Genomic DNA, 23,808 nt, shown 5'->3' with positions numbered 1-23,808 from the left:
GCTTGATGCCAAAAGATAGAACTAGGAGCTTTTATTATTGTCTCATAACTGTATATATCACAGCCCAACCATGCCTTCTTACATTGAGTGCCTCCTTTTTTTCTGCCACTTGGTCATTATTATCTAATAATAGCCCTTCTAAAAGAAGGGCTATTTTGTATTCATTTCTATCATGGTTGTTATTTTACCAAAGAGTTCATAATCTGAAAGCCTGTCTGCTGTTGCATCTCCTGCCCCCAGGCCCTTTCATTCTCAGGCAGCAAACACAGCCTGAACCTGGACAATCACAGAACCATAGTGGCACCTGATTTCTGACTCTGCTTAAAGCCCTCCAAAAGACAGCCCATTCTGATTTTGGAAGATCGGATTGTTAGAAAGTTTTTTCTGGCTTCAAGCCTAAACTTGCCCCTTTGAAATGCCCATTATTGCTCTTAGTCCTGCCTTTGGGACAAACAGAGCAAGTCTAAGTTTGGTCCACATGCCAACCCTTCAAATACTTAAACATTGAGTCCCCATGGATTCTTATCTTGTCCAAACTAAATGTCCCCAACTTCTTCAAAAGATCCTAATATGATGTTAACTCCAGGGCTCTCACCGTCCTGGACTTCATCCAGTTTATTCGTGTTCTTCCTAAAATGATGCCCAGACCAGAGCACAGTATTCCAGATGAGATGGGAAAAGGGAAAACTATAATCAGAACTAGTATAAATAAAAGTATGTTACTATGTAGTAGCCAGGCTTGAAATCAGAAAGACTCCTTTTCATAAGTCCAAATCCAGTCTCAGACATTTTCTAATTATATGATCCTAGACAAGTCACCTCATCTGTTTGCCCCAGTTTCCTATATCTGTAGAATGAGCTGGAGAAGGAAATGGCAAAACACTCCATTATCTTTGCCAAGAAAACTCCAAATGAGGTCATTAAGAGTCAAACATCGCAGAAAAATGACTCAACAAAAAAAAAAAAAAAATATATATATATATATATATATATATATATACATATATATATATATATATATATATAAAATGACTTACTCTACCAAATGTGAAATGTGGATATGAATAAGTGTAATTTGGGAATGACCTTAAGAAGGAGACAGTGAATTCCATTATCAGTGCAGATGTGCAAAGACTTAGGGAATACTGATCTGAATTGGATCCCCAAGAAATCTCATCAAAACAAATTATAAAGGCCCTTTTCCAGCTTAACTTAATGAATGTTTGGATACTTTTTGGTCCTTAGTAAATATGGGACAGTGACTTCAATCTCTGAGGTGTCTTCTTTCCTCTGTGTCCCACCTAGAGCATCTATGAGAAGAAGTATGCATAGGTCAGGGATGCAAAGTGAAGAAGGTGAATCTGAATTTACTGTCTCCTATAGGCACTGGCTCCAGCCGCCATTCACAGTTTGCTTCTCCTGGGGGAGAAGGAAGCTGCCACTCAACTGGAGAAGGTACCAGGCATCCAGGTAAGAGCAAGAAGCATGAGGACTGGCCATGGCAAGAGAAGAGGGAGGATGGGAAGAAAAGTAGGTTGAGAAAAGAAATCCAAAAAGAACTTAAATTAAATTAAATTTGGATAAATAAATAAACAAGTGGTTTGGAATACAGCTCTCTGCACTTCATCCAGAGAAGAGAAAGCATTTTGGTGAGGTCAGTGCTCCTTTCTTATAGGCCCAGTGAAAGACTAGGAATGAACATCCAGGCAATGTTCCTTTTATGATTATTCTTTACATTATGGCTGCAGATAAAGAATTATCAGAAGGGTATTCAGTGGTCTATGTTTCCCGAGGTATCTAAAGATGTCTGTCTGCAGATAGATCTATGGTTATATTCTGTGCTACTGCAGGGCTGGGACTCAGTTTATTCAAGAAAAGATCTAGTTTCTCCATTCCTAAAAAGGGACTAAGCAAAAAAAAATGTGGCAATTGAGCTTAGGGGATAAAAGAAACAAATTGAAATCACTTTATTTCTCCCTTTTTTTCATGTTTTCTATGCCCTTCCCCAAAATTGTTCAAGCCAGTCACTCTACAGTGACTGTAGGAATAGGGAGTGAAAAAGGAGGATTTGGGGCTGGGATGGATAGAGAAATCCCAGAATAGTTATCCTTCACTTTAAAAAGAAAATGTGAAATGAATATATTTTCAAAAAATGTGTTTCTAAAATAACACCTCCTGCTAAGCCCTAGATTCAATTATGTTAGAGTGGTAGAGGTAGGGAAAAGAGAAGGAGGAAAGTAATAATATAGAGAAAATTATGGTCATTACCTCTTAGAGAGGTCACTGTCTAATTAATCAGACAAAACTAATGCACAAAAGACAAATAAATGAAAACATGAGATGGTAAATGAGTAAGTGCCAGGATGATTGATATAATACTTCCTATTACTAAAGGGCTTACAAAGCTTTCTATACAACCCTGTAAGGCAACCACAGTAATCAATCAATCAATAAGCATATATTAAATACCTACCATGTATAGGACACTGTATTAATCTCTGAAAATACAATACCTCTGTATACCTCCAATGTATCCATGGACTTCTTTTAATATAGTTCCCAAAACTGAGCACAATATTCCAGTTTGACCAGCAGAGGACAGCACAATTCTTTTCACTTCCCTTATTTGGACACTGGTACCACTGTGATCATTGGAGAAGGAAATGGCAAATCACTCCAGTATTTTTTCCAAGAAAACCCCATGGTCCGTGGTTCTTTATGATCCATGGGGTCATGAAAAGTCAGATACAACGAAATGACTCAATAACAAGAATAACGAAAACTATGATCATAGGATCACAAAACTAGAGGCAGGATGGACTTCAGAAGCCATCTAGTCCAACTCCCTCATTTTAATGAGGGAAACCAAGGGTCAATTTCATTGCACTTCCTCATCCCTCCAAAATAAAAATTACAGGTTAGGGTGCTCTCTCATACATTCTATAAGGCATAGGGAATAAATGCTCAACTTGGAGTCAAGAAAACCCAGATTTAAAACCTACCACAGACACACCAGCCTTCAGTGAGTCACTTATCCTCTCAACCTCAGTTTTCTCATCTGTAAAATGTAAAATTTGTAAAATGCTACATCAGTGTTAGCTTTGAGTAAATCTTTCCTGAATGCCTGAGTTATGTGCAAGATCATTCTATGTCCTGCATCCCAATGAGAAGGTCAGAGATGAATAAGATAGAATCCCTATACTCACAAAGTCACTATATGGAAGGAAAAATGTGCTCATGAATCCAGTTTTTCCTGAGATGAAGGAGACAAAGTTCCTAGGTTCAAATTCTGGCTCTGTTACTTCTTATTTATATAAATTTGAATAGATCCCTTAACCTCTGTCAAGCTCAATTCCTCATCTATAAAATGAGGGGTTTGGGTTAGAGATCTCTCCCAATTCTAAATCTATGATCCTAGAAAAGGATAGGATAGTCTTCTCAACCTCAAGTTACCTTATGGGGCAAGGAATCACAGATGTGCTTTTCTTTCTTTTTTAAAGTTTCAGTTAATGTACTGCAACCACCAGAGGTAACTCAATGTTTCCAAAAGAACAAGTCTCTTGCACTAATTTCCTTCCCCACGTACATTATAGCAGCCATTCAGAGCCAGGCTGTGTATGGTGTTCTTTTAATGTGGCTTCCTTTAATTACCACCATATACTACCATAATGAGTGCATAAGCTCATGTTTCTGCTCTGCTCAGTAAAATGATTTAAAATGTCACCATCTTTCTCGGGGGTTAGTAAACGTGCCGTAGCAGGCAAATTGTTACTTAGGGGACAGGCACATTAAAAACAGCAACAACTCCCTTCCTGGCCTCTGTCTGCAATTGTTCTAGGCACCTACCTCAAATCAAAACAGTCAGTGGATTTGTTTTGCCTGTAAGGCTGCAGTACTAATCACTGGGTCCCCAGGAACAAAAGCTCCTTCCCATCAGATATGTCTTAGTGGGTGTCCCTTTCCTATAGCAGGATGATAGCGGGGCCAGCAACCCATAACAGGCAGTCTGATTACAAAGAGAGCACGGGCTAGTTGTAGCTGCCAGCCCTGAGCTTGAGAGAGTCACTGCTTTATTACACCTCAACCCCCAGCCTACACCCTGACCCTCACATGCCCCAGCCCATTGCTTTTCTCATAGATTTAGAGATTGTGTTTGTTTCAGATGTCAAAGCTCAGAACATAGAATGTCAGAGCTGAACAGTAATGTAGAGCACAGAATGTGGGAATTGGAAAAAATTTTGGAGTAAAGAAAAAATAAATAATAAATACATGAATGAATGAATTATATATATATATATATATATATGTATATATACATATATATGTATGTATTTATATATGTAGGGGTTGTATGGATTATGTGTATGTTTGTGTGTGTCAGTGCTGAAAAGGACCATAGAGCTCATCTAATGCAACATGTCAATTTTACAGGTATGAAAATTGAAGCTCAGAAAAAGGGATGATTGTTCAAGATTATATAGCATGAAAAGTAGTAGCAGAGTTAGGTTTTCTGAGCAGAATTTATAGATTAAAAGCTGGAAGGGGTCCTAAAACATAAAAACCAAGTCCTCATTTTACAGATGAGGAAATTGAGGTCCTAAGAGTTTAAGTGATTTGTCAGAGGTTTCACAGATAATAAGCATCAGAAGTAGGAGTTTAACATAGTTCCTCTGACTTAGTGTTCACTACACTATACTATGCCATTTCCCAAATGCACTGTTCTTTCCTCTACCAAATGAGATAACTATAAAGTGTCCGGCACATAGTAAGCCACATATAAATGCTAATTATTATTATAATGACACTCTTATGAAAGCTAAGAATTGGACCTCATTCAGTAACACTGTATCCCCATCAATGGTTGGTCAGTACCGTCATCTGCATTCCTATAAAGCAAGGTTTCTTAAGCTCCATGAATTTTTAAAATATATATTTTGATACTTGTATTTTAGTGTAATTGATTTCTTTTGTCATATATTTTATTTATGCACTAAAAGCATTATTTTGCCAAAGGGTTTTGTGGCACATGAAAAATTAAGAACGCTTTCTGTATAACGTCATTTCTATAGAATTCCCCTCATTTTATGGCTGAGGAAACTAAAGTCTAGAAGATAAAAAAGACTTGGGAAAAATTGTAAAGGTAGTAAATGCTGCTTTTTCTAATGTATCTGTCTGAATCAAGAATCAACACATGATTATTATTATCATTAATAAGAATCTTCCAAGATTTACTATAATCCTAAAAGAAAAGAATAGGAACCCTTGTCTTGTCACTTTTTACAGATTTCTACCTTCTCTTCAAATAAACACATAGGTTTGTAAATATGCTTCTGGTGAAGGAAAGAGATTTTTTAAAAAGAAAACAATAAAATAAGCTATCCCAAAATGAAATCAGCCACCCCAAAAAGCAATGAGTTTCCCATCAGTCAAGCAATCAATAAGCACAAAATGTTTAGCAAAACCATGTGTCAACCTGTTGGGTACTGATGTTATGGACAAGACCTGTGCTTCAGGTAGAGATTGGATCAAATGTCCCCTGAAATCCCTTCCAAACCTGAGATTCTTTGAATCTATGGTTCCATGAAACTTGAGTCATTTGAATATTGTGAGTCTAAATTTTAAAGAGACTAAGATCAAGCCAGTGTGGTCCCAGTGGAATGAGAACTCGATTTGTTATAGCAGGACCTGGTTTAGAATTCTTGCTGCCTGTGTTGCTACTAGCTGTGTGATCTCAGTCAATTCAATTCAACAGGTATTTAGAGAAGCCACTTCCCCTCCCCCAGCCTTCGTTTTCTCTTTTATAAAATTAGTGGAATTAGCTTTAGATACAAGTATCTAATACCCAGGAGGAAGAAGAAGACAGAGTGGAGTAGGGTTAAAGGGGTGGGGTATAAGGAAAAAGGGCAGGTTTGTAGAGCCAATGACTTCAATTAAAGTGGGAGACTATACTAGCATCCTAGAGAGAAAGGATGGGATAGCAAGGCATTTCAATGCTTGAAAAAAGCTCCAGAACTCATGCTTGTTCATGTTCTTCATGTCTAATATCTCATTTGATTTTTCCCTCACCAGGTGGAAGTGATAACTTCTCTGAAGGCCCTAAGCCGCTATGTGGACCAGAGCCAGCTGACCCCAGATCTGGAAGGCTCCTTTCCATACTGCCATAGTCAGTGGGTTCAGTTCTTCCAGGTATTTCCAATCATGGCCGTTAGTCTTCTCTCCTTTCCCTTCTTTGCTTAAAAAGAGCAGATTTTTTCCTACTCAAAGAGAAGGCCGATCCAGAAAGCTTGCTATCATTTTTGTTTCTAGCCCTAAGAGGAGTTCTGAAAAGGGAACACACATGATAAAGATAATAATCCCTGCCTTCAATTCAATGTAATATTCATCAAACATGTACTGTGAATAAGGTACTATGTCAGGATGCACAAATTTTTAAATTACACAGTACAACTTAGAGTTGTAACCCACTGCACATTCTAATAGGGGAATATGACAAGAATACAGAAAGTATAATACAAAGTAGAGTGTGACAAGATCCAAAGAGAAATGCAGAAAAAGAGCTTGAGAAAAATGTGATGAGGAATTAACTGAAGGATGAGGAAGAAGGTTGCATGAAGGAGATGGTACTTGACTGGGACTTGATAGAAGAAAAGGAGTTAGCCAGGTGATGGTAAGGAGTCTATATCCCAGATATGGGAGATTTCCCATGCAAATGAGCAGAGGTAAGAGAAAGCTAGTCATCCAGTATGATGAGATACTACAACAGGCGGTACAATGAAATAAGCCTGGAAAAATAGGTCAGAGCAAGAATGAAGAAGGCCTAAGTGATAAGTGTAAGGAATTTGTATTTTCTCTTGGGAGCAAAAGGGAGCCACTGAGATTTTTTGAGCATCATATCTGTACCTTATAAGTATATGTCCATGAATAATTATAATACAAAATAGAGTGTAAAGCTATAATAAACAAGTTAAAAACACAGAACTGTGAGAAAGCAGAAGAAAAAAGATTGTATTTAGCTGAATAGGCTTCCTGGAAGTCTGGAAGAGCCAGCAGAAAATGATCAGGCAGAGCTGGAGAGGTTTGAGAGCGAAAATGCATTCCAGGAAAAAAAAAATAGCCTGTCCAAAGGCATGGGAACAGAAAAGTGAAGGGTTCAAGGAACACTGAGCATTCCTGTTTGGCTCTAACATAGGTTATGGAAAGAGGAACTTGGAAAGAAGGCCATGTAGCCAGGAGCTCTCCAGGGTGTGATAATAACAGGAACTCAGAGCACTGCTGCTGTCCTAGATAGCTGAGAGAAGAAGCCACTGCTTGGTCTCCTGGGGACTGGCCCAGCCCATTCCATCCTGCTTTGTTCTTTCCAAGGGAACAGCTTGACCATTAGAGCAACATGTACTCTTGCTTAGAAATCTAATGATTTTCTATTTCCAGTCCTAAGGGAAAGGTACTGATCCCAAGGATCATAAATTTAAGGCCAAAATATACTCTAGCGGCCATCAAGTCCAACTCTCTCATTTTATGGGTAAGAAAACTGAGACACAGAGAGATATTTATAAAAGTGACTTGCCTAGAGTCACACAACTAGTATCTAAGATAGGATTTGAATCCATTTCTTCTATACTTTTAAGCCCAGCCCTATTGACATTGACTCTCAGAGCATCCCCTCAAAGCTTTGAGTCCGCTGACATAGGATTAGAGGATTTATAGTTGAAAGAGCCTTTAAATCCTCCTTTACTTGATAAATGAGGCTGAGAGACAGCAAGTAATTTTCCCAAAGTCATCTAAGCATTAAATAGTAGAGCCAGAATTTAAACTCAGACCCTGACTCCAAATGGAGTGCTGTTTCTAATAAGTCACGTCACTGACCTTGCCAGGTATGAGACCCTGATGATTAAGACTCTCCTAGAGTTTCTAGTCTCATAAGGATAGATGAGACACGTACTCTTCTACTGGTTTGAGCAGCATTAGGGAAGCCAACTAGGAGAAAGGAAAGTAGAATGGAACCAGGGCCAACCAGGGGTTAATCAGGAGGTGATTTCTGCCATCTGCTCAGTACATTTGTGTCTTTCTCTTCCCAAGTTCATTTTGTCTCTCTAAGAGAGATACTACATGGTATAACTAGCAAAAGCTAGATGATCACTTGCTAGGATATTATATTATACCTTTACAGGTTGACCTCTGAGATGGCCTCTGAGGTCCCTTCCAACTGAGAGGAGGGTCTATGATTTTGTATAGTTGTAAATCTCCTGGGAATCAGAGTGTTATTTGTGTGGCCAAGTAAGATAGGAGATGGGAAAGTGCTTAGAATGGTAAACTATTAATAATTGGGTATTGCATAGATAACTGTTGATTACATTATAACTTACAATAATATGATTTGAGAGGCAATGTGATACAGTAGAAAGATCCCTAGATCTGGAATCAGATGACCTAGATTTGAATCCTATCTCTGCTATCTTCAGCAAATCACTTAAGCTCTCTAAGCCTGAGCTTCTCCATGTGTAAAATGAGGGGGTTGAACTAGACGATGTCTGAGGTGCTTTCCAATTCTAAATCTATTTCATACAGAGATAGACAGAGAGAAAGAGAGAGAGACAGAGAGAGAAAGAGAAAGGTGGCAACACACACATATACACACACACACATACACACACACACACACAAATATGTATGTATGTATAGGATGCAGTAAATAGAATACTGGTCCTGAAGTAAGGAAAACGAATCTTCCTAAGTTCACATATGAGCTCAGATACTTACTTGCTGTATGACCCTGGGAAAACCACTCTACCCCGTTTTGCCTCAATTCCTCATCTTGTAAAATGATATAGAAAAAGGAAATGGCAAACCACTCGCACTATTTTTGCCCAAAAAAATCCCAAATGGGGTCACAAATAATTGGACACAATTGAAACAACTGAACAACCTGTATTATGTATGTATTTACACATTTATGCATATATATTATATCCATCCATATAGGCAATGGGGGGTGCATTAGAAACTTTCCCAAGCAATATGAGTCAAACTAACAAAAATAAACAAATAAATAAAGCTATGATCCTATGACCCAGTTAATATCAATGCAATACTTTATCAGTAATTTCTCATCCTCCAGAAGCAGAATAAAAATTTATCAAAGTATAGTAATCATGTATCAAGATTTAAGATGATAGAAAAAATCCTACACAAATGTCCAGAAGACAACCAAAAATTGGAAGGCCAGTTTATTGGGTGAATCCCTTATGGAGAATCTAATGAGAAATTATTTTTAGATTGTAAATTCCTGGATACTATGTTGTTTGGCACTTAATAAATCTTTATTGAATTAACTTGAATGAGAATCACAGGATTAGAAGGGTTGGGATCTCCTGATTGACTAGAGTACTCCCACTGATGAGATCCTAGTTCCATAAACACATTGTCACAACTGAGACTGGAATAATTGCAGATACTGGCAGGGGGGTTCAACGTTTTTCAAAAGGTTTTCCCATATCCTTTACCTCTTCTTCTTTTCAGGACCACAGTGTGCAAGAGAATTAGGACATGAATTGGGATTATGTCCATTTTATGAGTCAACAAAAACATAGGACTGCTGCCACATGACTTAGAAAACTGGCCATTAGAACTCAGATTTTCTGACTCTCAAAGCAAGAATCTGTCTGCATTAACACTAAAACCATTTTCATACAACATAAGAGAGTTCATGTAACTTCACTGATGAGACTTCAGAATAAGTCTTTATCTGTTCATAAACTCTAATTTAATTCTCTGCCTTCTCCAATCAATAAAAACTTATTAAGAGCTTGTTGACAATATATGAGGCTTTATGCCAAGGCCCTGAAGTTTCAAAGAAAGGTGAAAACTATTCCTGACTTCAAGGAGCTTACATTTTAACATGTCTCCACTCTCAATTGCATGCCTTCCATTATCCCTTCAAGTTAAACACTAACTGCCATTCCAATTTCTTTCTCCCAGAGGGTGGACCCCTTCCTGACTGAACTCCACAAGGTTTCTACATTGCTCCAGGATGCCATCCAGGAATTTGAAAAGGGCAAGCCCCCCAAAGGAGTACAGGTGATCACAGGAAACCAAACTAGGGATGCAGGGAGCAAGTCCCAGCAAACACCTCATAGTCAGATATTGCAATATGTAGTTATGGTTGGTGGAGATGGAGAAGACATTCCTGCCCCTATTTTACAGAGAAGGATACTGAGTTCCAAAGAAGCAATTAAATGTGGCTTACCCAAGGTTGCTGTGTCACTCAGTGACAGATGCTTTATCTCCAGTCTTCTGTCCCCAAACCAGCAGCTAGCCAGTGTCTCCTCCTTCTGATATGACAATCTGGAGATCCTCAGATGTAGCAGAGAGGGTGCAGTTTGGCCTGAGTCTTCCAGAGGTTGGAGACCTTATAGAATGAGCTATAGAATCAATGGAGCTAGAGAGGAGGAGTATACTCAGTGAAAACTGATGACTTGAGTGCATTTGGCAGGGAGACCCCAGAGACTAGCTTTGTGAAGCTTAAGGACCCCTCATGCTATTTAAATACAGCTTTTCTGTCTACTTAAGTTAACCAAAAGGCAGCTAAGTGCTGTAGTAGATAAAACACTGGGATTAGAATCAAGAACACTCATTTTCATGAGTTCAAATCTGGCCTCAGATACTTACTAGCTATGTGATCCTGAACAAATCACTTAACCCCGTTTGCCTCAGTTCCTCATCAATATAACCCAGATTAGGAAATGGCAAACCACTCCTGAATCCTCACCAAGAAAACTCCAAATAAAGTCACAAAGAATCAGACACAAGTGAGCAACAAGATCAACCAATGCCCCCCAAAAAAGTCTACATGTACCCCTGGAGTCCGAGGTCATTGAGTGGGAAAGGTAATAGGATTGCTAAGTCTGAACCTGACATTTCCCTGCAGGAAGCAGCTCAGAGCATGACCAAATACAAGCAGATGATGGAGACGGTACTCAGTGACGCCCAGCTGGTGAGTCTTCAGAGAGAAGGAGGAGCTACCTTGGCCAGGCTCAGGAAGGAGGCCTGCAAGCTTGACCATTCACAGGAAGTCAGGTATGACAATTTCTGGAAGAGGGGGATTTAACTCCTTGCTCAAGATCACTGATACTCCTGTTCCTCTATACAACTCTATATAACTTGCTAAATCAAAAATCGCAGAGGAGTGTGAAACTATCATGATTCAAGACTCCTTTGGGTTTCAATAAAACTTATAGACTGGCTACCAGGGGCCACAATTCTCAGAGGATGGTCTTAATTATGTGTCCATAGGCCTAGCATTATCTGAGTGTAGACCATAAACCATAGACCATAGTCTAATATCTATCATCATAGATTTATAGATGGAAGGATCCTTAAAATATAGAATGTATAGAATATAGAATGTAGAATGTTAGAAATGGACCTTAAATAGAGAAATTTGAAGATCAGAGCTGAAATTGAATGAATATTTAAAAACACTTACGAAGAGCTGACCATGTGCCAAGCACTGTAGTTAAGCAAAGAAGAAGCAAAAGAAGGAGGAGAAAGAGGAGGAAGAGGAGAAAGGAGGCAGAAAGAAAAAAGGGAAGAAGAAGAAGAAGAAGAAGAAGAAGAAGAAGAAGAAGAAGAAGAAGAAGAAGAAGAAGAAGAAGAAGAAGAAGAAGAAGAAGAAGGAGGAGGAGGAGGAGGAGGAGGAGGAGGAGGAGGAGGAGGAGGAGGAGGAGGAGGAGGAGGAGGAGGAGGAGGAGGAGGAGGAGGAGGAGGAGGAGGAGGAGGAGGAGGAGGAAGGAGGAGGAGGAGGAGGAGGAGGAGGAGGAGGAAGGAGAAGGAGGAGGAGGAGGAGGAGGAGGAGGAGGAGGAGGAGGAGGAGGAGGAAGAAGAAGAAGAAGAAGAAGAAGAAGAAGAAGAAGAAGAAGAAGAAGAAGAAGAAGAAGAAGAAGAAGAAGAAGAAGAAGAAGAAGAAGAAGAAGAAGAAGAAGAAGAAGGAGGAGGAGGAAGAAAAAAAGACAATTACTACTACCTTGGCATCCAAGGATTCACACTTGAATTGGAGAAGAGAAGTATGGTCTGCAGAGTATAAGGAAAGGTCTGATGACAAGGCCTGGGTTCCTTAGGATAATCTGGGTATCCACCCCACAGGAGCATTTCAACCATATTGGGACAAGGGGAATGGACCTAAGGACAAGAGTGAAGAAGATTCTGAGTTCCTTCTGGCAGGAGTAGGTATAGAAAAGGGGTCAATATCTGACTAAGAGGAGAAAAGAAAAAAAGGACATTGGCAAGAAAATAGGGGAGGAAACTGTAATTATATTAAGTCTCCTATAATTTTGCTCTATTAATTTTGATACCTCTTTATGATTTAACAATAAAAAAGATGTATGGTTATCAGCTGTCTTCAAAGTAATCTCTTATTATGCAGGGATTAAGCATAGTTCTCTGTTCAATTCAAACATGAGACTGGTAGCTATTTCCAAAAGTGAAAAGGCAATCTCATTTAATTCAGTTCTATGTACTTGAGAACTTTGGGTACCTTCTCCTCTACCTCGGATTACAATGTGGGGCTGCAAAGATATAACACTTTGTGCGTGAATGACAATTGTCAATAGAAATACATGAAGAGGTACATTCAGAAGAGGAATTAATATGTGCTTATATTTTTTAAACAAATTGTTTTCTAAAGTTGATAGTGTGGGTTATTCACATGAAACAGCCTGATATTTGGAACTTTTTTCTCAAAATGTATAAATAAAATTATATATACATACATATATATATATATATACGAAGCTAGGAATTTGAAGAGGAAAAAATGAAAAAATAAAGAAAAGAGGGAGGAGAAAAGGAGGTTCCTCTTGATTCTATCTGACTGGGATCTCCAGGCACCCCCAGATGGAATCTGAATTGGCTGGGAAGGAGAAAAGAGATCCTACTTGGTCCCAGCTCTGGCCAGCTATAAGATAATTCAGATCATAGAACAGAGAATTTATCATAGATTTAGACCTAGAAGAAACCTTAAAAATTAATTAGTATAACTCTCATTTTATAGATAAGGAAAATGAGTCCCAAAGAGATAAGTTATTTATCCCAAGTTACACAAATAGTAAGTAACATAAAACTAGAGCCTTTGGTTCCAGATCCAGTGATTTTTTTCCTCCCTCTATCATGTCATCCCACATTAGAGCTCAAATAGACTTAAGGCACAGAAAATAAAATATCAAAATATCTAAGTCCCCTTAAGTATCCTCAGAATCTAGCCAGTATCTTGTTTTAAGCAGTAGTTAATAAATGTTTTGTTTTTCCTTTAATTTGTTGAACTTAAGGTAAAAAAAAAAAACTGTCAGAAAAGGAAAGGATCTTAGAACATTGACTGTTAGAACCAAGAGATACCTTAGAAATCACTAGGTCTCCTTTTATAAAACAAGGAAAATGAAGCCCAGAGAGATTATATATGAATTGCCTAAAAGCTCCCAGCTAGTCAACAACAATCTAATTCAAACTCAGATTTTCTGGCTCTTTCCATTATACCATTTTGCATTCATTTATAGATTCTACAAAGATATTTCAAGCACTAAAGTGTTCCGTGGTCCTTTTATTTGGAGAAATTAAAGTGTTGCATTTCCTGTGTTATTACACATAAACCTCCCTCTTTTAACCCATTAGTTTCTTGGGAAATTCCGTGTTAATTTAAAGAAAAAAGTTCAGATCCCTAAGAGAGATGATGGGTAAATTTTGATGGGAGATAGGAGATAATGAAGTGGGTAGAGAATGAGTAAGGCTGGGAACAAAGCTAGGAAGATGGATCATATTTAGGTCTCTGCAATGAAAAGCCTAGATAGCAAGAGGAAATGTGGGGGCAGCAGGAAATTGGAGTATAGGTAATAGAGTGCCAAAATTAAGAATCGGGATACAAAAAGAGGAGGTGACAGTGAGCTGGTGACTATCCCTTCCAGTTTGCTACTACTCCCTGTCACTTAGTTGTGCCAATTAGTACAGTGCAGGAAGCAGAGCGAGTCATGGGCTCTCCAGGAATTAGGATACCTGGGTCCTCTATCCTTATTTTATTCACTGAATTGAATTATTGGCTCTCCTTAAAGTAGAAAGAGAGCAGTCAGGAGTCAGAAGACCTGGATTTGAATTTATGAGACCTTGAACAATTAATTCACTTACCATCTCCAGGCCACTGCTATCTCATGTAAAATGAGGGTTCTCACTACATAGTATTCCCAATCCCTCTATTTTTGTCTGCCTGCATTTCTGATTTCCTTCACAGGCTAATTGTACACTATTTCAAAGTCCAACTCTTTTTGTACAGCAAAATAACTATTTGGACATGTATACATGTATTGTATTTAACTTATACTTTAACATATTTAACCTGCCATCTTGGGGAGGGGGTGGGGGGAAGGAGGAGAAAAATTGGAACAAAAGGTTTGGCAATTGCCAATGCTGTAAAATTACCCATGCATATAACTTGTAAATAAAAAGCTATAATATAAAAATGAGGGTTCTAACTTTAGAAAGTCCATACAGTAGGAAAAGCCCTGGAGATGAAAACCCCTGGAGAAACAGAATTCTCCTAAGTCTCACCTGGATGACTTTTAGCAAGTGGCTTAATCTCCAAGGGCTTCAGTTCTCTGATTTATAAAATGAGAACGTTAAACTAAGTGAATGGTCTCTAAGGTTTCTTTAGGCTCCTTCATTTTATGATCAATGATTAGGTCCAGCTCTGACTACCCAAAATTGATTAAGGCATTGCTCTGAGTTTGGGGGAGCTAGATAAGAGGATAAGGGGACAAAGGGACCTCCCCCTGTATCTGCTTTTCCCTGACTTCACTGCCTCAGGAGAAGTGCTTCTCAACCCAGGCCAGCCCTTTCCACTCAGCTGTGGCAGAAGGAGAGCATCCTCCTTCTGGACGTGGGAGTTGGACCTAGAGTGAGCCCTAATTGCTCCCTCCCATCTTTATCATTAGATGGCGCTGCTTCCTTACAAAGCCCCAGCCTGTTTGTTTCCTTCTGGGGTTGTAAAATCTGGTCCCCTTCCCCCATCCTCCTTGAAGCCCATCTTCCTGTCTCCGGTCTCCATCCAGCTCCCATTCTCTGTTCTTTTGTGTAAAAAACACTCCCAGGTGGCTCCTGCACTCGGTCCCTCACATCAGAGATGAGGTTTTATACCCCTTTATCATTCTTCTAAAAGAACAGCTAAAAGAGTGATGAGAATATAGGATTTCCAGCTGGAATGACACCTTAAAGATTATTCTCGTCTAAACTATTCATTTTACAAATGGGGAAATCGAGGCCCTTGAAGGGGACGAGCAAAGTCACAGTGGAGCTGGGATCATAGGAATGTACATTAGAGCAGTCAGGAATCTCAGAGAACATCTCCTCTGGGGCTTTCTTTGTGTCTGAGAGATTTCTGGGGGTCTGGAGAAACCTACGGACCCCTTTTCAGAACCATAAAATAAAATACAGAGGGTCCCAAAAAAGAAAAAGAAACAGCTCTATTGAAGCATAGTTATTAAGAAATTATGATATTATTGTTATTATTGAAAAAAAATCCTGTACTCCTTCCTACCCATCCCCAGTGTTTTGAAAATGAAAAAATTGAAGCTAGAGACATTAAATGACTTGACTAAATCCACACAGAGAATTAATTGTCAGAAGTGCAGAGTGATGTAATAGATAGAGGGCCAGGCCTAGAAGCAGGAAAATTTTTCTCCCTGAATTCAAATTCAGCCCCAGATATTTATTAGTGCAGGTCACTTCACCTTATCTGCCTCAGTTTTCTCATCTGTAAATTAAGCTTCAGAAGGAAAAGGGCCAACCATTCCAGTACCTTGGCCAAGAAAACCCTAAATGAGCTCATAAAGAATCAGACACAACTGGAAAATGACTAAATGACAACTTCTGGCTCTAGAAATGTTCTTTCAGCTACACTGATTTGTTGTTGTTGAGTCATTTTCAGTCATGAGGTACAAAATACCCTTCTAGAGGGGAAAGGATCATTAGTGACTGGGGCAGTCATGGGATAATAACTCCCACTTCTATGATGCCTTAAGATTAGGAGGGGAAAAAAGCATTTTACTTACAACTCTGTGAGATGGGTAGCATAAATATTAGTGACTGCCTTTGCAAGCGGAGGAGGCAGCATGGTGTGATGGGTTGGGAGCTAGCCTTAGTATCAGAAAAATCTGGGTCAAATCCTAGCTGTGACATATTTTGATTACAGGCAAATAATTTAACTAGCCTCTTGGTGCCCACAGATAATTTTCTAAGCTTTTTATATTGAAGATAGAAGGAATGGTCCTACAACCAATTCCCCAAAACAGGGAAGTCATATATACATTATTTTTTGTTTTTTAAATTCTTTAAACAAAGCCCATATGGTCTAGGGAAAAACTCAGGCTCAGAGTGGCTAATTAACTTGCTCCTACTCACACAGCTAGTAAGTATCAAGCCAAGATTGAGTTTTATGACTCCAAATAATGTGTTCTTTTCCCATCTATACACATTCAGGGAAAATGTCATGATAGAGGTGACATTCTTTTTTGTTTGTTTTTGGAGGTGGGGATTGGCAAAACTGACTTTTTTTTTTACTTTTTTAAAACTTCCTTTTTTTTTTTATTTTGAGTTCCAAATTCTCTTTTTCTCTCCAGTTCCTCCCCTACCAGCTTGAGAAGTCAAGCTATATGATACCCATTATATGTGTGAAATCATGCAAAACATATTTCCATGTTAATTATGTTTTAAAAAAAGAAAAAGAAAGTGGGAAAAAAAGCATTCTTCAATCTGCTCTCAGAGTTTGTCAGTTCTCCTCTGAAGGTAGATAGCATTTTTTATCATGAGTCCTTTGGAACTGTCAGATCATTGTACTGATCAGACTAGCTAAGTCTCTTCACAGTTGATTATCTTTACAATCACTGTTATTACACAAAGTGTTCACATCACTTTGCACCAGTTCATATATGTTTTCTCAGGTTTTCTGAAACTATCCTGCTCAGCATTTCTTGTAGTATTCCATCATATTTATATATCACAACTTGTTTAACCATTCCTCTATTGATAGGCATCCCCTCAATTTTCAACTCTTTGCTATCACAAAAAAAAAGATTTAAATTTTTTTTAAAATTTTAAATATTTTTGGACATTTTACATTTTTCTTGATCTCTTTAGGATAAGGACCTAGTAGTGTGTTGCTAGGGTCAAAGGATGCTTTGGGCATAGTTCCAATGTGGCAGAATGGTTGGACCAGTTCAAAATGTGGAGGTAGCATTTGAGGTAGCCAAGTATTATATAGATAGCGGTATATATAATGCTGGATCTAAAATAAGAAAGATCTAAATTCAAATCCATTTTCAGACACTTACTTGTCATCTGACCCTGTCACAGAGACAATCATTTAACTTCAGTCTGCCTCAGCTTTATTATCTATAAATGAGAAAATCTGTTTTAAAAAATAGTAATAATACCATTTGCCTCTCAGGATTGTGGTGAAAATGAAATTAGACATTCGAGAGTTATTTTACAAACCTTAAAGCATTAGCAATTGTTCTTATTATTTGAGTTGATGTAAAAGAATGGATAGAGATTTAAAAGACAAAAGGAGAAAATGAATATTCCAGCTATAGGATAGCATTAGAGGGGCCAAACTGTCTCCAATGAATCTCAGAAGACATTTCAATCCTGTCTCCTAACTCTAGGTCAAACTAGCAACTATGTAACTATCATATCATATCATATTAAATGTAACATATATTCCTATTGAAGGCATTTTAGAGAAATTGTCAGATCAAGTCTCATTCTCAAATTATTTACAATACTGGAGGACATAATCTTGAAGCAGTCAGTCAGCAAGTATTTATTAAGCATCTATTATGTGTCAAACACTATGCTAAACGTTGAAGATACAAAGAGATGAAAAAAAAACAAACAAAAACAATATGCAGCCCTTGTCTTAAAAGAATTTGTATCCTAATGGGAGCAGTAACATGTAATAGTTACACACAAGATATATACAAAGTAGATGGAAAATAATTTCAGAGGTGAAGGTCCTAGCAGCTAAGAAGACCAGGAAACACTTCTTTAGCACAGAAGATCGTACAGGTAAGGTTTAGGTAAATGGCAGACAATGGAGATGGTCTGTATTAAGTCAACTCATTTCCCCTTGTGGCTAATTCACACCTTTATAAAATGGTTAGAGAGCCCTTGGAGAACACAGCCTAGCATTGAGATCTGAGATTTTGTCTTTTTTAAATCTGTGATTCCTCATTGGTCCTCAGGAACAGTATGGCTTTGGCAATGGCCCTCTACAATCAAGTGGAAGAACGAGTACATGTGCTGGTGACCACATCTAACAAGAGCCTAGAAAAACTGGAATCCCTGGTGCAGACAAGTGAACTGGAGTCAGAGTTCCGCCAGGTGACTGAATTAAGGGGTAGGACCTTTGACTTTTGATTTAACTGAGCCAACTAGACTTGCCTCAGGAAGTAAGGCCAACATCCATGGGTTTTCTCCCCCAGGAAAAAGCCAAAAGGACCTAATGTACATCTCTCCCACCCATGATCTTTCCCTCTCTGTCTCTCTCTCTCCCCCCCCCCCCTCTCTCTCTCTCTCACTATCATCCCTGAGCCAGGGAAGCAAATTTTCCCTCAATATAAAGAAAAATCCCCCAATCCATCAGAGGTGTCATGAATTTTCCTTCACTAAAGGTCTTCAGGTAGAGGTTAGTCAATGATCCATCAAGATGTTATAGAGGACATTCATGTTCAGATGGAAGATAACTTCTGAGGTCCTTTCCAGCTATGGGATTTTAAGATGCCCAAGAATTCACCTGAACTAAGTTAATAATCTAAGTATTCTCTTAAAAAGATCTTTGCTTTTTAATTTTGAGAACCAAAAAAATCATCTCTATTTCTTAAAAAGGAAGAGAGGTTCTCCTTTTCCAAAGAAATGAAGATAAAGCAGCATATCCATGTCTCAAAGTGGGGGATGATCCAGATGACCCTGTCTGTCTAAGGCCCAAGCACTAGCTATACTAGGTTCTTAGACTAAGTGGTTCAGTTTCTGCGATCTTAATGTGTTCATTCAACAAGCATTTATCAACAGCTTTTGATGCTCAAGCTAGTCATTGAAAGAATTTTCTTTCCAGTCTCACATAGCTTATAATCTAAGGGAGAGACAAGAATACAATTACCCATACAACACTGCAGGACATGAATTTTTTTTAAAAAATGCTTAAAGAGATACAAAGGACTATGTGAGATCTCAGGAAGTAGCTTGTTATCAGCCAGGAAGATTAGGAAGGCTTCCTGGGGGAGGTGACAGGACATGTCTGGGAGTCAGAGTAAAGAGCTTGAAACATCCAGTCTTGTAAAAGTTTTGAATCTGTAAGTTGAATAACTGGGTTCCAGGTTATTTCTTACCTGGATGACCCAAAGGCAAGTCAAAGCTCTATGAGAAATCTCACTTTGAGATTATAATTAAATTGCATTTGTTCATCGATATTGCTATATCACGAAGAAGAGGAAATGATACAGACAGAATTAAGCTGGAAAAGTAAGAAGGCCTCAGATGTAGAAGACCCTGAATGCCAGATGGAAAAATTTGAACTTTAATCAATAGGTAAAAGGGAGCCACTCACTTTTTCTTTAAACAAAGAAACAACAAAGAATAGAGGCAGAAAGGAGTTTGGGAAAATCAGAATGACATCCCCTATGAGTGATTGTTTCCCAAAGGAAAAAGACTTTGGAATGGATTAAAACACACAGCAGTCATCTCTTCAGCTGCCTACTCATACCTCATTTCATTGCCTTCCCCAGATCAGTGACTGGATTGATGGTGAAGGAACAACATGGCTTAAAGCACTAACACCTTTGGAATGGAGCCTTGAGCGTGTGGAAAAATCCCATAAGCAGTTTGAAGAATTCTTCCAACAGGCCACGGTATGTCTAGTTTAAGGAAGTTTTCATTAGTTGTGAAGTCAATGAAATGACAGTGGTATGTGGATGAGGAAAGGGACTATTAAAGAGACAAAAATTCCTGGCTATTTTAACTCTGACCATCAGATCTCTGATATAAACATGTCTGAGAGAAAAGAGAAGGATTCAGAAGCTGTTCTCAAGAATTCAGCTTTGTTAGAAATTGTAAAAGAGCTATCATTGCCTTTTCCTTTGGTGTATTCTCTATTTACTTCTCCAGGCATCTGATGCACAAAGCACACCTATAACACAAGAGATCAAATGAACAAATACAGAGAGAAAACCACCCAGAGCAGCAATTTTCTGATACAAAGAGGTCTTACTCTCCCTCCTAACACAAACAGATTCACAAGTACAGTTATATGGATGTGTCCTTTTTAAAATTTTCTAACAAACCTAACAGATGCACTAGGACCAAACCAAAGGCCTTGCATTTAGTGGAAATCTGATAGCTGATTATTGAATTTGAGCAGAATTGAATTAAGATTTCTTCTCTTCTTTTTCAGGTTCATTACAACCGAGGCTTAGAGCTATCGAAACAAGCAGCCAGATTCCAAGGAACTGACTCCCCAGAGATTGCAGCTTTCACAGCTGCCAAGAGCACCTTCCAAGCCAAGCTGACCCACTTCTATATGGCCATAGAGAGGCAAAGGACAGACCTGGAAACACTTCTCCATCTCTATCAATTTTGCAACAAGGTGAATATGGTGACTATTTTCCCCTTGGAGACAAAGAGCTTGAAGCATCCTGTCTTGTAAGAGTTTTGAATCTGTAAATTGGATAACTGGGTTCCAGGTTTACATTTCTTACCTGAATGACCCAAAGGCAAGTCAACACTCTGTGTGAATCTCACTTTGAGATTATAATTAAATTGCATTTGTTCATCTATAATAGTGAGATAATAAAACTTACCCTGACTGCCTGCCTCAAAGGATAAGTATGAGATAGTAAACTGTAATACAGATATGAATTATTTTTATTTCTTTTTTGTTTCTAATGGAGAAAAAGATATCAGACTTTGCAATGATTTTAGGGTCCTCTCAGCCATCCCAAGACCGGCACTGGCCCATCATTTTCAAATAGCCCATTAGAGAATTCGGAATAATAGGAAGAATTTTGGATTTGGCATCAGAAGAATTGATATCTAATTTTATATCAACTACTTACCAAACTATGGGACCTTTGGCAAGTTCTCTTCTTCTAACCTAAGTTTCTTTAGCTGAAAAATAAAATTGTATTAAATGATTTATAAAGTCCTTTCAAGTCATGAAAACCCTCCTCTGTATACTTCCCTCACTACCATAATATGTTAGAGTATTCTGAGTTTCCTTCCTCCACTTTGCCAATATTTAACCAAAGGGAAATAGGTGATGGTAGATAAAGAGGGGAGACTAGATTGTGACTTTGGGGAATCATGTCCTCCCTTAGCCTGTTTTCCCTGATCCAAAATGGGGGGCATAGACTAGATTTTCTCTAAGATCCTTTCTGGTGTGCAATTTTGGTGATGCTAAAGATGTCTGAGGACATATGGGTATGCATGATGAGGTTGGAACTAAGCTATGAATGTATAGCAAAAAGAGAGCTTCTCTTATTTCCCTCTGGAATCTATTAGTGAGCTCTAGGCCTGGAAAAGGGCATAAGAGACCAGCAACAAAAAATAATAGATTTAGAACTAAAAAAAAAAAAAAAAAAAAAAGCCATAAAGAGGTCATCTAGAATATCCTCATTTTGCCGAGGATCAAATTGAAACCCAGAAGTTACTTGGATAACACAGGATCATAAGACTTTTTAGTAAAAGGACTGTTAAAGATCATCTGTCTTGGAGCTGGCAAACTATATCCCACAAGACAAAACTAGCTGGCTGTTTGGTTTTGTACAACACATGAGCTAAGAATGATTAAATTCAGCCCATGGATTGTAAATTTGCTCACACCAGACAGAAGAGATTTCTGAACCAAATTCAGTGTTCCTTTGACTACATCATGCTAGAAATTGTCCTCAGTTCTGTATGATCCTGGGCAACTCACTTAACTTCTAAGTTAACTCTCTTAAGACTATAAGGGGGTACTATATGTGAACAGAGCACTGGCCTGGAGTCAAGAGGACCTGATTTCAAATATGGCCTTAGACACTTACTAGCCAAGTGATTCTGGGCAAGGCATTTAACCCCATTGCCTTCCCCACAGTTGATAAAAGAGTTTTCTCATCCAGGAACAATAGAATCACAAAAGTAGTCCTCATCTCTGTCCCTCTCTTCTGTTCTCTCCCTGAATCTGGGAGAAGAGGGTGGAGGAAGCTGAGATCCCAAGGAACACATAATCCTTTAGCATTCTATGGGTAGGGGAGTGTTCAGAGGGAAAGACTGATGGCATGTCTGTGAGCTGAAACTCTCAGACAACACCCTCACTATCTGGGGAGAGTGGAAGGGTACAAGATCATCTGGATCTGGATCAAGGAAATCAATAGGATTTTGGATGATTTAGATATCACTATCTGGGGGAGAGTGAAAGGGCACAAGATCATCTGGATCAAAGAATCTGAAGTCAGAAGGGATCTTGGAAATCTCTATCAATCTCCCCATGTTATAGATAAAGAAACTGAATGCCAGACAGATGAAATAATTTGTTTTTCATAATAAAGGAAAAACAGGAAGAACTTTGGACTTGGAATTAAAGAACGTGAGCTCTAATCTAACATTTTCTACTTACCAAGCTGGGTGACCTTAGGCCTGTGATGTATAATTTATTATCACATATATTGTAAATAGTAAAACAAGGATTCAATCCCAGCTCTTTGCCAGTGTTCTTTCCCTACCTCACACCACCAGCTCCTAGACAATGGTAGTCTGACAGACAAGGGAGAGAATAAGGGAAGGATTACTATGATCTTCATAAACATCCTTTGGAAAGCTGGTAGATGCAAGGCTGGCCTAGGCAGCCTAGTTAGCCAGGGAGAGAGAAGACAGAGATGTCCTCTTGCACGAGCTCTCATTACAGGCTTCCAAGAGGAAGTGGTAGAAAGCTTTGGACACTGAGTGGAAAGGTAATGGTCTGGCACCTAGAAATTAGGCAGCTCTGGCAGACATGACAGGCTGGAGAAGGGCTAGAGATGGGAGTGGCAGCTGTGGGTGGTTTGGTGATACAGAAGCCACACCGCCCTAAATAATACTAATATAATCATGCCACAAACTTGAATTGATGTCACCCTTTCCCATCTCCAGGCTCCGTGTGCTTCCATGTATATTAAGTCATTTATCTAAAAACAAGTTCCTTTAATCCGTGGAAAGATGGTGCCTCTGGAGAAAATGTTTCTACACTGCACGCTGCCTAACAGCTCTCTGTCGGATACTAAATTAATGGAGGGAAAGATTAGGTTTTTCACAAGCTGCTGAAAATTGGTTACATTCATTGCTATTTGCATCTGTTTTTCAAGAGAAATGAAGCACTCCCAGGGAAGAGCCCCCAGCCATACCAATGCTCCCTTTAGCCCATCTGTCTAGAGCTCAGTGGATGTTTTGAGGAAAAGCAAGGTCAACCTTCTTGATGAAAACCATTTCAAAAGGTTAGGGTTTCCCCAAACATTCTATGCTTTGCCAGTTCATTTCATGAATCACATCAAAATCTATAGCTTTATAACTGGAACTCCAAAGGTCATCTCATTTGACCTCTTCCCCAGGAAAAGCTCTGGATTTGGAACCAAGTGACTCCAGTTCTAATTCTGGCACTAAAAAGGCTTATGTCTTCCCAGATCAACCAGTGAGCCCTTAGTCAGATGGGGTTGAAGGAAGCATCAGATTGTCTGTGAATTCTTAGTCTGGCAGGTGTTTCCTTAAGCA

General features: G+C 38.8%; 1 protein-coding gene across 1 annotated transcript in view; it reads left to right on the top strand.

Moving 5' to 3' along the window:
* Positions 1–23,808, top strand: part of KIAA1755 (KIAA1755 ortholog) — a 79,306-nt gene that overhangs the window by 46,929 nt on the left and 8,569 nt on the right. Inside the window, exons 7-13 of the mRNA XM_074292716.1 lie at positions 1,384–1,470; positions 6,070–6,186; positions 9,976–10,074; positions 10,925–11,073; positions 18,276–18,414; positions 19,815–19,937; positions 20,480–20,671. Of these exons, the coding sequence (XP_074148817.1) occupies positions 1,384–1,470; positions 6,070–6,186; positions 9,976–10,074; positions 10,925–11,073; positions 18,276–18,414; positions 19,815–19,937; positions 20,480–20,671 (906 nt within the window). The remainder of the gene's footprint in view (positions 1–1,383; positions 1,471–6,069; positions 6,187–9,975; positions 10,075–10,924; positions 11,074–18,275; positions 18,415–19,814; positions 19,938–20,479; positions 20,672–23,808) is intronic.

The sequence above is a fragment of the Sminthopsis crassicaudata genome, chromosome 2, assembly GCF_048593235.1.
Source record: "Sminthopsis crassicaudata isolate SCR6 chromosome 2, ASM4859323v1, whole genome shotgun sequence".
Lineage (NCBI taxonomy): Eukaryota > Metazoa > Chordata > Mammalia > Dasyuromorphia > Dasyuridae > Sminthopsis > Sminthopsis crassicaudata.
This window is presented reverse-complemented; position numbering and strand designations above follow the sequence as displayed.